We start from the raw sequence: 14,312 nt of genomic DNA on the forward strand, positions 1-14,312 counted from the left end.
GACAGAGGTTCTCTGTTCCAGTTCTGTGTACAAGGCAAGGGCTCTACCAGTGAGCCCCCGGCCTTCCCAATATAATATATCGAAACGAATGTAAAGAATCGGCCTATGTGGTCTACTCAGATTGGCAGCACCTCTTGAAGGTTATTCCCAGTATGGCTCCCTTAAATCCTTTTGAGAGATGCCGGGGGTTGAACCTGGAAGTGTTGGACCTGGAACCTGTTGGGTTTATATAAATGCCTGCATTCATATACAGCAACAAATAATCAAAGACTCACGTACAATGCTGGGGAAAATCTTGGCAGCGGACCTCTTCAATCTGCAGAACTGACACTGTTAACCGGTGCCACCTAATACTTGTAAGAAATTAGTCTTTTAGTGTGGCAGCACCTACCCTTTGGAACTCCCTGCCTATTGAAATCAGGCAGGCGCCTTCGCTGTCCTTTTTCCGGCGCCTGCTTTCAAACATTTTTGTTTAGGCAAGCCCATCCAAATGCATAGATGTCAAACACATTTTAATTCCTGCTTAGTCTACTGTTAATTTTAATTATCTTTTACGTGTTTATGATTACTTGTTTTTAACTGTTTTTATTGATAATTTTAATATTTCTTGTAAAACGCATCGAGGTTTTATTTGCCATCAAACGGTATATAAATTTTGTTAAATAAATCAACACACACAAGTGAAAAGGGATCTAGGTGACTTAGGCTGCAAGCTTGTACACACTTATATGGATATAAAGTCCCACTGAACTCACTGGGGCTTAACTCTGTGTAGGATTGCCTTGGCAGTGGATCACAAGCTAAACGTGAGCTTGTGTTTGGGAAGGGGGTGCCAAACCTGCATTCCCCATGCTCAGGGATAATTATACAGGGACTGCTGTCTGCTATCCCCCTGGGAGAGTTCCTGTGCCTTTTTATAGGGAATATGCAGGCAGATATCCAATAGATCAGGCTCAAATCACCACCTCCCTGCCATCCTTCCCCAGGAAGACTTTTTAATGCCTTTTTAAGCTGCAGGAAAAATTTAACAGGGGCAACAGCTTTCCCCCCCATCCTGGAAATGCAGTGGTGGAAAACATCCCCTGGTGAACATCTGCCTGCTGAGCAGCTCTTCAAAATTCCAGAGCCCTGCCAGAGTGGCACCTCCGACCCTGGTAAGCAACTGGGCCCAAACCAGCCATAAACTTCTACTTAGACACAAAACAACAGGCAGAGTCCCAACCCTCTTCTTTCACCATGGCTCTAGAGAACGAGAGCGAGTGAGCGAGCGCTGGGGGTGCAAGGCATACCTGGGGGAATATCTCCTGCACTGGGACCCATTAGAACCATCGGCAGCCTGGTAAACAGGCTCAGAAATAAACGATAGGGTTGGAGGAGATAAATAGTTTTCTCAATGCTGTTCAGAAAAGAAAATCGGAGGCTGAGCTGTCATTTGTTACTGCTAGGATGAGAGACCCTTCAGTCTTCCAGATGTGGCTGGACTCCAGCCCCTCTCAGCCCCAGCCAGCATGGCCGACGGTCAAGGATGATTGGAGTCCAGCAACATCTGGAGTGTCATACTTCATCCCCTTTCCAGAAACCAAAAGGAATCCAGGCAATGTTTCTTGCTGTCTTCTTTTTTGAATTCTCAGAATGTCAAGGGAGGGAAAAATGCAACTAGGGCAACTGAAGCAATTCACATCCATATGGACTAGAAGCTTCTTTTTTTTTAAGTGAAAGCTGGAATTCACAGCTTGCTGAATCCTGTCCCAAATTTTGCACTTCTTGTGGGGCAGCTGTCACCCAGCATGCTTTGTGGGGATTTGACCCCTGCTGTCCAAGGTCCTAGTCCAGCGCTCTAACCACTGCACCATACTGGCTCTCCAGTTGTTGCTGTCCATTCTCACCATGCAGTCTCCCTTAGTGGTGTCATCTGAGGCTCCTCTCTACCTCCCACCTCCGAGGAAGGTCTGCGGAGTGGTGAGGAGCGAACGGGGCCTTTTCTGTAGTCGCTCCCCATCTGTGGAATGCTCCTCCGAAGGACACCCGCTTGGGACCAGCTTTGTCATTGTTTTGGCGCCAGGCAAGGACGTTTTTTGTTTTCCAGGGCATTTTGGCAGCACCCAGTGATTGGTTATATCCTGAGTTTAATGTGCTTGTGCATAGTACGGGAAGGGCCGTAGCTCAGTGGCAGAGGGCCTGCTTAGCATGCAGAAAATCCCCAGTTCAATCCCCGGCATCTCCAGGGAGGGCTGGGAAAGACCCTGGAGAGCACTGTTGCCAGCCAGTGTAGACAATACTAAGCTCAATGAACCATTGGTATAGCTCTGCATGTGTCTGAAATGGTGCAGGGCATGGCCAGCGAGGGAGGACCAGACAGAGTGGCATTTGGCCCCCAGGCCCGAGGTTCCCTGCCCGCAACACGGAATCTCTCCTTTTAAAAGGATCTTTTGTCGCAGCTGGTCAAGGGAAAGGCCCTCGTCTCTGCCTGGGAACCCGGGACATCACCTACCAGCCAGGAGAAGACAAGGCTGGCCTTGACAGGCGAGCAGCCTGACCCAATCAAAGGCGGCTTTGTTTGTTTTTCTGACTAAACTCAGGCAGGTACGAACCCGTCGGGGACCGGAATGCTTTGGATGATTCCCAGGCGTGCGATCGGCGCAGGCCGGCGCAGAAACCCCAGCGAGCCTCCTTGCAGAAATTGGGCACTGCCCTTCTGAGTGGCTTGCTGGGATTTGGCTGGCCTGGGCGCGGCGGCGGTGGCTGGGAGGGGTGGGAATTGCTTGGCCTAATTGCGGCCTTCCCCTCCTCTGGCGCAACAAAGGGCAACCCCTCCCTTGCCATCACGGCCTCTTCCCTTTTAGTAGGTCGCTGCTTTCGCACCGCTTCAAAGGCAGCCGGCGATGGAAAGTTGAGAGGTTTCGCTTTGGGGCGGCTTGTTCCACCTTGATATTTCCTTTTATTTATTTTTTTCGGGGGTGGGGGCGTTGCCTGCTGGCTGGTGTTCGCCGTTCTTCTGCCGAGCTAAGCTGTCTTACCGGGGGGGGGGGCTGGTTGCCCAGGAAAGCCTGCCGCTGGCAGCCCCAGCTCAGGCCTAGTTTCTGACGAAGCGTTGACCGAGGATCGTGCCTCTGAACATTTGCAGAGTGCCTTTCCCGTGGGCCGTCCTGTGCCGCTTGGCCTGATTTCCGTGGGACCCCCTGGAAGCGTTCCAGCCTGTGTTAATGGAGGGGAGATAGGGGGTGTCACAGAGAGAGGGGGGTGACAGAGAGACAGCTACGGTCCTGCAAGGCTGCAAACTCCACCCACCATCAGATGGGCCTCCGGCTGAGTTTCCCCCATAGGTCACTCGCTGGCCCGTCATAAGAAAAATAATTGCCCCACTCCTGCTAGTGGCAGCCTGGGAGCAGGGGGAAGTGAGCCGGGGGCCCATCTGATGGTGAGCGGAGACTAACCTCATCGAGTGGGTTGCAGCAGCGCCAGAGGTACCACCGCACACACGCCCTCACAGGATAAACGGGCTGAAGAAGTGGGTCCCCAAAATGCACATTTGGGCTGGAGGCAAGCTCTGTCTCCGTTACAGTGTGAAGACTGACTGCCCTGAGCAGTCCCAGCTGGATCCCAATTACCGATACGTCCCAAGCAATCCCCGTGCAGGCAGACTCGCGAGGCTGGATTTGTTCCAGCCGCAAACCCTCTTCTGACTCCCTTTTCCCCCCCTCCGCCCCTCGCGTTTTTGGGGGTATGCTTTTATGGGTTTTTAAACGTCTGCAGAAGAGGCCATTGATTGCCAAAACCTCCTGTTGCCAGTTTTTAGAGGGAGCTGTACAGAGTTCGTTCTGTATTATTTGAGCAAATGTTTTATCACGTAAGCCCCGTTGCAGTCTCCTTGGGGGGGGGGGCTGGGAAAGGGGGAGATGCATATTGAATACCTATTCTGATGGGGATTCCTGCACTCTTAGCTTGGGGCACCCCAGCAATTTTGGGAAGAGAAACGTTTTAGTTGCTGTCTGTCTCTGGGGCCTGTCGGAAAGGGGCTGGAACTGTGAGCTTGGAACTCTATATATACAAGTCCCCCTTCTAATCTTGGTCTGAGACAGGGATGGGGGACTTGTGGCCCTCCCGTTGTTGCTGGACTCCAGCCCCCATCATCCCTGATCATTGGCCATGCTGGCTGGGGCTGATGGGAATTGGAGTCTAACAACATCTGGAGGGTCATGGGCTCCCCATCCCTGCCTTATACCTCTGTAAAGGCATTTAATGTATGATCCCTGATAGTTTGGGACTTGTGTCTGGGACAGGGCTGGGGAACTTGTGGCCCTCCAGGCATTGCTGGCCTGTGTTGGTGCCCATCATTCCTGAGCGTTGGCCACACTGGCTTCTGAGGCATGTGGGAGTTGTAGTCCCAACATCTGCCCTAGACACATATCCCAGCCTATTAGGGATCAGATATTAAATGCATGGCCAATGGTCAGAGGCTGCTATCAAGGTTGGTAGAGGACCATTGGAAGGGAGGACGTTAAAAGAAAGGCAGCTTATATTTGCTGCCCCCCTCCCAGGTGACTCCTAACTCCTGTTCCTCTGAACGGCGGAAGGCTCTCTTTCCATCCCACTCCAGGGCACTGCGGACTTGTTGGAGAGGCAACATACCACATCTGATCATGGCGCGTTCCTTGTGCCTAAAGGAAGATAAAGAATCGGAGGGAAGGAGGTTGTCTGTCACTCTTACCAAAATTTCAGATTCCAAAACGTGCACACAAGTCATTTTTGCTCGTTCAGTTGGAACATTGGAGGATATCACAGTGGTGAAGCGACAGGTCAGCGGGGGGTTGCCGCTGAAGGGTGCATGTGCACTGGTGTAACTTGCCCCTGGCTCCCTATCCACCTCCTAGGTGCCCAGCCGCCTCCTCGCGTTGGTCTGCAGCGCCTGGCCTTTAGAGGGGTGTCTGATTCTGCTGGGGACACACCCATTGGTCGCAGAAAGGGTTATGTCCCTCCGGTGCCGGTTGAGTGCGGTTGAGTTGTGTGATTTGCCGCTTCTCCCGTGGCGGCACGGAAACTGTTGCTAATTAATTGGCAGATTGGGGGTTGGGGGACACGAGACACGTTGTGTCAGTGTGCGGCGTGTCAGCCTGTCGGGATTATCAAAGCCGAGCTCCCAATCAGGCAGGATTAGGCAGTGCTGGGGCCTCCCGACTTGTGGCGCGGGATCAGCGTAATGGAGGCTCCCTGGGGGGCCTCTTTTAGAGCATTAATGGGTAACAGGATTAGTTGCCAGCAGTGGTGGAGAAAGTGGCGGGGGGGGGACGCAGGCATGCAGATTGCCTCTCCCTGTTGAGCATCCTTCTTGGCTTGCTTACTTCTGGCTGGAACGTGCCCTTACGTTCTGATCACACCTCTTGCTCGGCTGGATGGGAGATAGACAGTGGCGTGCAGAAACTAGACAACGGTCAGTTTTAACGGCATTCCTTCTGCTCACTTTTTACTCTGGCTCCGCCAACTCTTGGCGTGTGGCCCCCAGAAAATTGCCCAGAAGGGAATGCGGCCCTCCAGCTGGGAAAAAAAAAAGATCTTCACTGTTGCTCTGGAGAGTGTTGCTTTTCTGGCAAACAGGACTCCAGGACATAAGAAGACCCTTGCTGGATTGGACAAATGAAAAATGAAAAGAAAAGAAAGTCCATCCATTCCAGTGTCCTGTTTCCAACAGTGGTCAGCTATCTGCCTCTGGACATTTTAGCTGTCACGCAGCTACCAGCCGTCTATATTTCTTGTTCCTAAGGGTTTGGGGTGGTACTATCCCGGTTGATCCTTGACATGTGTGATGGAGCAAGGAGAGATGTAAAATAGTTTAATGCTTTGGGTAGTGGAGGCTGGACTAGATGACCTTTGGCTTTCTCCCAACTATATGGTTCTAACCCTTTCCAATTCCCTCCCCCCCAGCTGATCATCTTAAGTCAGGATGGGGAACTTGTAGCCCTCTAGAACAGATGTGAGGAACCTGTGGCCCTCCAGATGTTGCTTAACTACAACTCCCATCAGCCCCAGCCAGCATGGCCAACAGCCAGGAATGATGGGAGTTGTAGTTCAGAAATGTCTGGGGAGCCAAAGAGGCCACACTCTAGAATGTCGCTGGACTCCACCCCCCTTCAGCTGTAGCTAGCACGGCCAACCCCGCTGTCAGCCCCAAAGAGGCTAACTTAGCCACCAAAAGCCTGGGTGAATAAAAAACGCTCATTTTATTTATTTGAATCAAACACAAACAAGACTTCAGGGCATTCAGACAGATGAAGATCGGTTCTGAACTTGTAGGTCAGGGACCCATAATTAGGGATGTCAGAAGACATCATTTTCCGTTCTGCCCCTCTTCGTGACGTGCAACGCTGTTTCCGTTCCACTGCAGTTTTTCTTCTGCCAAAGACTACGTTATTTGCCTCCGCTGTCCTCTGTGGCGGAATTCCATACCTTAGGTGGTTTACTTGCATGAATTACTTACATTAAGTAGTCATTCCACCCCATGCATTTCCATGCAATGCAGACGTGGGGAGGGGAGACATAATCAGTTATGTATTGCTTTTGCGGACTGAAAGCAACAGCGAATACCGATTGTATTATGCTGGATTGTTTTCCATTCTGGAAATGGGCCGAATAAGGGAACGCCGATCATGTCTGCTGCCGTTACTCTTTTCATCAGAAGTCTCCAACATCCCTACCCGTAAGTCATTAGACGTTCAGCGTGTGCCTCTTTACACGTCAGAAGAGCAAGGCTGCGGATCAGGCCAGTAACCTGTTCTCCCAGCGACCAGTTAGATGCCCCCAGTGGGAAACCCGCAAGCAGGACCTCAGCCCAAGAGTTCCTCTTCCCACTTGCGGTTTCCAGTAGCCATTGATAGCCTCATCCTCCATTTAGTTGTCTAATTGTCTTTTAAAGCCATCCAAGTTGTGGCCGCCACTGCATCCTGCCAGAGCGAATTCCATAGCTTAGCTCTGCGCTGCGTGAAGAACTCCTTTTTCTCTGTCCTGAGTCTTCCAAACGTTCAGCTTCATTCACACACACACACACCCCTCAAACGGGAGGAAGAGGAGGTTTAGAGCAGAATTAATTCTTTTCCGCTGCGTTCCTTGCAGCAGCCCACTTCCATCACTGCCACTGCTGTACCCTGCTTTTGCTCATTAGCGAGGTTATCTTAATTGCTCGGTGGGATGCAATTAGTGTCTCTCGGAGCTGCGAGTGTTTTTTTTTTCACGCACTCACCCCCAGCTGGGTGGCAAACAGCAAGCCCTCTGGTGGGAGGCGTTGGCACCGTACAACCCCCTTGGGCTTTCTGTGGCGTTGGCCCAACGGCTGAAATCCCATCTGCCCTGTTAGAACCGGGCATCCCCAAGAGGAGCCACGGCGTTGGAGTGGAGTGTTCTCTGACACGATCTCCTGGGATTTATTTTATTTATTTATTTATTTGGTTGCATTTACATACCGCCCTTAGCAAATAGCTCTCAGGGCGGTAAACAGCATAGGGTAAAATACATATATGGCAATAATAAAATCACAAAAACATATATGACATAAAAACAAATACAGTTAAACAGAAAATAAAAATAAAGACTTAGCATACAAGATTAAAAAGCTAAAAAGATTAGAGTGATTAAAATGCCCAGCAGGAGGCTTTTGCAGGGGGGAGGAGGGCACTGACTGTCACTGTGCCGGCTCTGGCAAAACAAGCCATCGGGAATTTTTTTGGGGGGGGGGGGGAGGAGCGGATGGTGGGCCTCAGCTGGCATTCCGGGATCTTCCACTTGTCAACTGCTGGATTTGTACCAGGCTGGAAGGTGCAACTCCTGCCCCAGAACAAGCACAGGAGAGGACAGATTCCTGGTTCTCTTTAAAAAAAAACACACAACTAATGCAAGTGGGTTTATTTCCATGCCAGCCATGCCCTCCTCTGGGGCACTCCATTCCATCCTCACCTATCCGTTTTCTGTCCTTTTGCAACTGGGCCTGGACATTTAAAGCACATTTAACAGTGGCAGCTGGTGGCTGCATGTCAGTGGGGCAGTGGAATCCGCCCTTCTGGGTTTTTAGACTAAAACCCATAGCGGATACCACTGCCCCACTGACATGCAGCCACCAGCCGCCCCTACATTTAAAGTACCCCCACAAAGAATCCTGGGAATTATAGTGTACTCCTCACAGCTACATTTCCCGGCGCTCTTGACAAACCACGGTTTCCAGGATTCGTGTGTGTGTGTGTGTGTGTGATGTGCTTTAAACGTGCCTTAAATATATGGTGTGTACGCAGACCGGTAGTTAGCAGCCTATGGCTATTGGTTCTCATGAAGCTGTTTTTTAGGGGAGGATCACCCCATTAGATATTTTTCTTTTAAATGGTACTTCTGCAAAACCTGGGGTCTCCCCATAGCATGCTGAAACTTCCCCCCCCCAGCTCCCTTTTGACTCCAATCGTGTCGGCGTTTGCCACGTGAGCTCGCTATTAGAAGGATTCCGTCTGTCTATTTAAGCTTAATAGTGGTTTAGCAGAGGGACGGTCTTCAGGATATATATGCACCTCTTTCTGCACAAACCTGTCCAAGTATTAAGATCTTCCTGTAAGCCCTTCTGCAGGTCCCTGAGCCATCTTCAGAGAGAGAGAGTGTGTAAGCTGAGATATGATTTTTTTATTATGGCTGCCTACCTTTGGAACTCACTTCCCAAGGAGATTTACTGAGCCCTAATTCTGTCCTTGGTGCAGAGCAATGAATGCAGATTTCACCTTTGCATAGCACGCTAGTTTCTCCTTAAGCCCCTGTCCCAAGGGATCCTTCCGTCGTCACTGCTGTCTCCCTCTTGTGCTGCTTGAGATTGTAAGGTCACTGAGGGCAGGGATCTTTTTTGAATGTGTACGTGGCCTATGTAAGCCTGTAATGTTCCACTTAACACCACTAGAACTGAGGAGCTTCTCATTACAAAGATGTCTTCGGAGAGCTGGGCAGTGGCAAATGCCTTCTCGGCTTTTTGGCTGATCAGGCATGGCAAGCTGCTTATGGGACTTCCTTGTCTGCCACTGTGCCCACCCCCCTCCCCCTGGCATCAGCAGCCCTTTACACGTCCTTCCTAACTCGCTCTTTGGCACATTTTGCACGCCCGCTGGAATTCGGCAGAGAACATGTGGGCGTTTTTCTTTTATAAAAAAATTCTCGGGATTGCCTTCAAATTGCAAGACGCCTGCAGCACATTTTATGTAAATAATGAACCCACCCACCGGCACCTTCACACTGATTTCTACTTTGCAAGCCTTTGAGGCATCCTGCGCTTCAGCACTAAACAGTTCATGGTAAAACCCACATTTAAAAAAAAAAAATTAAAACCCCATCTTTAAAAACACATGCACACACGAGCTCATGCAATGCTGTAAACAGAACAGGGAACAGCATTTAAATAGCAAATGGGGATTGTATCGCCACTCTCCAAATCAGCACGAGGACATAAACAACGGCTTTAAGTTGGGTGGCAGTACAGAGGAGATGCCCAACGGATCTCTCTAGAGGGGAGGCAACAGAGTTGGGCGTCACCACCAAAAAGGCCCCCGTACTTGTAAATGCACTCAAATTTCTCCTTAGACCCATACCTCTGCCACCACCCCAGAACCTAATGTGAGTTATGTTTGCAAATTACAAAATCATAAATAAATTGCAGCGCATATCGCATAACATGCGCATCTGTGGCCAATCGCTGTTTGGTGCCCTCTCTCTGACACAAGCTAGAAAAAAGGGATACAGAGGGTTTGTCTAGCGTGGGTTAGTGAGTGGTTCCGCCTGAGCTGGAAAGGAGGATTGGAGGGGTCTGGGGGCACGGGGGGGGGGAGACAACCGTGTGGTTCAGAAAAGGGCCGGCAGGGTCTTTTGAGCCCCACATCAGCGGGTCGTGTCCGTTCCAGGTGTGCTGAAAATGACTGTTGCTGTCCAGAGCAATCTTGTGAGGTGTCAATCAACACGGCCCCAGGGCGTTAGACTAACTTAACTCCTGTCATTTATAGATGGGCAATCTACAGCATGAGGGCCGAGGGGATGAGGGTAGCGAGTTGGTGCTGGGTCAGGCTTCATTTTTTAAAAAAATTATTAGCATCAAACAAAATGACCATCACTGGTCCAAGCAAACTCCTAAAGTATAAACACAATGCCATCTTACTTACAAGGATTGTATTATTATTAATTATTATCATCATTATCATCATCATTAATAATCCCACTAAGTTCTACTTGGAAGAGACCCATTGAAATTAGTGAACCCAACGTAGCCATGCCTATTAACTTCAGTGGTCTACTCTGAGTAGGACTAAGCATCAAATACCTCCCATGGGCTGACACTGGATACATGCAGCTAAAGTTTTTTTTTTTTTTTTGTAATGACCAGTTATGGGGTGATGTTCACTGCCAATCCTACTCAGAGTAGGCCCTTTGAAACAAATGAAGTTAGCCTTGTCCATTCACTTCAGTGGGTCTCCCCTGGATAGGACTTGCGTTGGATGCCACTCAAGGTTTATAATCATTTTTTAAACATTATTGTAAGTTTTTGTTTTCGTCTTTTCAAACTTGTTCTGGCTCGATAGCACAGAAGGCAAGCAGGCGGGCCTGTCTGGACTGGAACTGAGGGAGAGAGAAGAGAGCTGTACCTTTTTTTGGTGATACGCTATGCCACCGCAGTCCGGTGAAGGCAAAATGTTTGGAGACCAGCCGTGAGGTGGCCCACTCAAGGGGGGGGGGGATTTAGAGATTAGATGTTGTGTGTCTGTGAGTACACTATGGTCACATCCACACCATCCATTTCAAGCGCATGGCTTCCACCAAAGAGTCCTGGGAACTGTCATTTGTGAAGGGTGCTAGGATTTGTCACTCTGGTCACATCCACACCATCCATTTCAAGCACATAGCTTCCTCTAAAGAATCCTGGGAACTGTGAGCTGGGAATGGTCAATCTGTGAATGGGTGAACTGCAGTTCTCAGGATTTGGGGGTGAGGGAGAGACCAAAAGCAATAATTTGGCGTGCAACTGATTGGATTTTTGCAGCTTGTTTGCCATCTCCTCTAGTGGTATATTAAGGATAAGGCATAAAACATCTTAAAAACAAACTGTATGCCGCCTTGGCTTCCATGATGGGAGAAAGGCAGGCTATGACTGTAAGGAGATTCAATAAGCAAAATTAAAATCTTTGGAACCTTAAGGTCTAGAAACATGGTGGGTTCTTAAAAATGAAACAGCCACCATCAAAATCTAATATCCTCCTCTGTATTCTATACATGCCAACATGGTCTTCTCTGCTCCCGCAAGATCTTGGGATAGGCACAGGCCTGATTTTGGGGGTGCCATTCATAAGGGGAGGCAGATGGGTATGGCCTTCAGAGCGCTCCTTGCACCCACCCCGTTGAAATGCATGGCAGACTCATTCAGAAGAGGCGGCATCAGTGCAAGAGTGGCAGAGGGGCCATTGTGATTGGTTATGTTCTGCGGCGTCTAGTGGCCATCTCTTGGCACTGCAGCCTACACGTGTGGCTTTGAACAAGTGGTGTTAGGGTTGTTGTTTTTATGTGCCTTCAAGTCGACCATGACTTATGGCGACCCTATGAATCAGAGACCTCCAAGAGCATCTGTCACAAACCACCCTGTTCAGATCTTGTAAGTTCAGACCTGTGGCTTCCTTTATGGAATCAACCCATCTCTTGTTTGGCCTTCCCCTTTTTCTACTCCCTTCTATTTTTCCCAGCATTATTGTCTTTTCTAGTGAATCATGTCTTCTCATGATGTGTCCAAAGTAGGATAACCTCCGTTTCATCATTTTAGCTTCTAGTGACAGTTCTGGTTTAATTTGTTCTAACACCCAATTATTTGTCTTTTTCGCAGTCCATAGTATCCACAAAGCTCTCCTCCAGCACCACATTTCAAATGAGTTGATTTTTCTCTTATCTGCTTTTTTCACTGTCCAACTTTTACATCTATACATAGAGATTGGGAATACCATGGTCTGAATGATCCTGACTTTAGTGTTCAGTGATACATCTTTGCTTTTGAGGCCCTTTTCTAGTTCTGTCACAGCTGCCCTCCCCAGTCCTAGCCTTCTTCTGATTTTTTGACGATTGTCTCCATTTTGGTTAATGACTGTGCCAAGGTATTGATAATTCCTTGAAAGTTCAATACCTTGGTAGCGCCCTCAATTCCTTGCTGTTGACGGGGAATGCTTGGGGAGGGAGGGGGCAGTCAGTGTGGAGAGAGCTGGCATATCTACCCATTTTCCTGCTTCACATACAGGGCTATTGAGGTGGGCTCTTGAAGACAAATTCTGATAATATTAATTAATATTTTCACCTTAAAGCCTTTTAATATTTATTTAAACGTCGGATGTGACTGTTCTTTAATGCCCCTAAAATTGCAGGTGGTTTGGGAGGGGCCCTATATTTTCTCACTTCCCCACCCCACCTATTAACCGCATACCAAATCAGATGTTCTTAATGATTTTTAAGAACATCATTAAGAGCCCTGCTGGATCAGGCCAGTAGTCCATCTAGTCCAGCATCCTGTTCGCACAAGTGGCCAGCCAGATATCCACGGGAAGCCCGCTTTTAATCATGTTTATGTGTTTTTATATATTCGTTTGTTTTCAATTGTGTTTATTTTACTGCTTTGAGAGGAAGAGTGGGATAAAGATTTAGTAGTAATAGTTATTAAGTTCAGTAATAAACATTTCCAGCGTCTGCTTAAAACATTGCTGTTTAGACAAGCTTATCCCAGACACATAGATGCTGATGTGTTTTAATAGTTTTTTTTAAAAAAAAGTCTACTGTTGTTTTTAATCGTTTTTAAACAAATGTTGTTGATTACTGGTTTTTAACTGTTTTTATTGATAATGTTTATAATGATTTTTGTAAATCTTTTAGAGGGTTTTCCTCCACAATCAAGAGGTATACAAACGTTGTTAAGCTAAATAAATAAACTTTTTGTTGCAAATTGAGAGGGATACCTGCAAAAAAAACCCAATCTACGATTGCCTGTGGAAAGCAACCTTCTCCTTTCAACCCCATTTATTTATTTAGAAAGTTGTTTGCTTGCTTGCTTGTTTGGGATCAATCCTGACCCACCCGTCTACCTTCCCTTTCTCGTTCCCAGCTTGCGCCGGGAGGGCTACACCGTCCAGGTGAACGTCAATGACTACCTAGACATCTACTGCCCGCACTACAATGCCTCAGTGCCCGAGGGGCGTATGGAGCAATACATCCTCTACATGGTGAACCATGAGGGCTACCGGACGTGCAACATCAGCCAGGGGTTCAAGCGCTGGGAGTGCAACCGGCCCCACGCCCCGCACAGCCCCATCAAGTTCTCGGAGAAGTTCCAGCGCTACAGCGCCTTCTCGCTGGGCTACGAGTTCCATGCCGGCCACGAGTATTACTACATCTGTGAGTCTGAGCCACAAATATTTCCCTTCGTCCTTAAGGTGGGGTGGGGGAGGGGCTGTCTGTGCAGCTTGGTGAATGCGCCGATTTGTTTTTCCTGAAGGAGTCGATTTCTGGCATCCCCAGTTTTGGTTTTTTAACACTGGGGTTCCGCAAACGGTGGTCCGTGAGCTTCATTCACGTGGTCTGTGAGCTTCATTCAGGTGGTCCACGGCGTATCTGTAAAATTCCGATGAAAAAAACCAGACCGCGTCTAGCCGGGCGCATTACAATTGCTGCAACAGGCAGACAACCTATTTAAGTGGTCCACCGAGAGCCATAGAAGTTTTCAGTTGGTTCGTGGGAAGAAAAACGTTTGGGAACCACCATTGGAAACAGCTCAGAAGGACATCTTTTTGCCCCAGAAGAGCTTGGGAGGGCCGCTCTGCCTGTCGGAATGGAACCAGATTTGCCGAAAAGCTGGCGTCCTCCGTATGTATTGGATGGCAGCTCCCGCTAGCACAAGCCAGCGCTGGCTGGGGCTGACGAGAGTTGTAGTCCAGAGTATCTGGAGGGCGCCAGTTTTTCAGCAAGGCTGGAGTCCACAGCCGTGAGCAAGATGCGCCAGTGATCCGATTCGGTATAAGGATACCTCTTGTGTGCATGAGTCACCTTAGGTGAAGGGTCGTAGCTCAGCGGTCAAGGTCCCCAGGTTCAATCTCTAGCATCTCCAGATAGGGCTAAGGGAAGATCCCTGCCTGAAACCCTGGACAGCTGCTGCCAGTCCGTGCAGACAATACAGAGCTAGATGGAATAAGAATCCGACTTGGTATAAAGCAATGTTCTTATTTATATCAGCTTGTTACTCAGAACTGTGAGGACTAGGATCTTGCTTGGTTTCTAGGGGAAGGGCCTGA

General features: G+C 48.9%; 1 protein-coding gene across 6 annotated transcripts in view; it reads left to right on the forward strand.

The window, feature by feature from the left end:
- Positions 1–14,312, forward strand: part of EFNA3 (ephrin A3) — a 115,694-nt gene that overhangs the window by 93,808 nt on the left and 7,574 nt on the right. For all 6 annotated transcript variants that reach the window (XM_061606845.1, XM_061606848.1, XM_061606849.1 and 3 more), the window contains one exon: positions 13,130–13,419. In XM_061606845.1, coding sequence (XP_061462829.1) covers positions 13,130–13,419 — 290 coding nt within the window. The remainder of the gene's footprint in view (positions 1–13,129; positions 13,420–14,312) is intronic.

Source organism: Rhineura floridana, chromosome 22 (genome assembly GCF_030035675.1).
Source record: "Rhineura floridana isolate rRhiFlo1 chromosome 22, rRhiFlo1.hap2, whole genome shotgun sequence".
Taxonomy (NCBI): domain Eukaryota; kingdom Metazoa; phylum Chordata; class Lepidosauria; order Squamata; family Rhineuridae; genus Rhineura; species Rhineura floridana.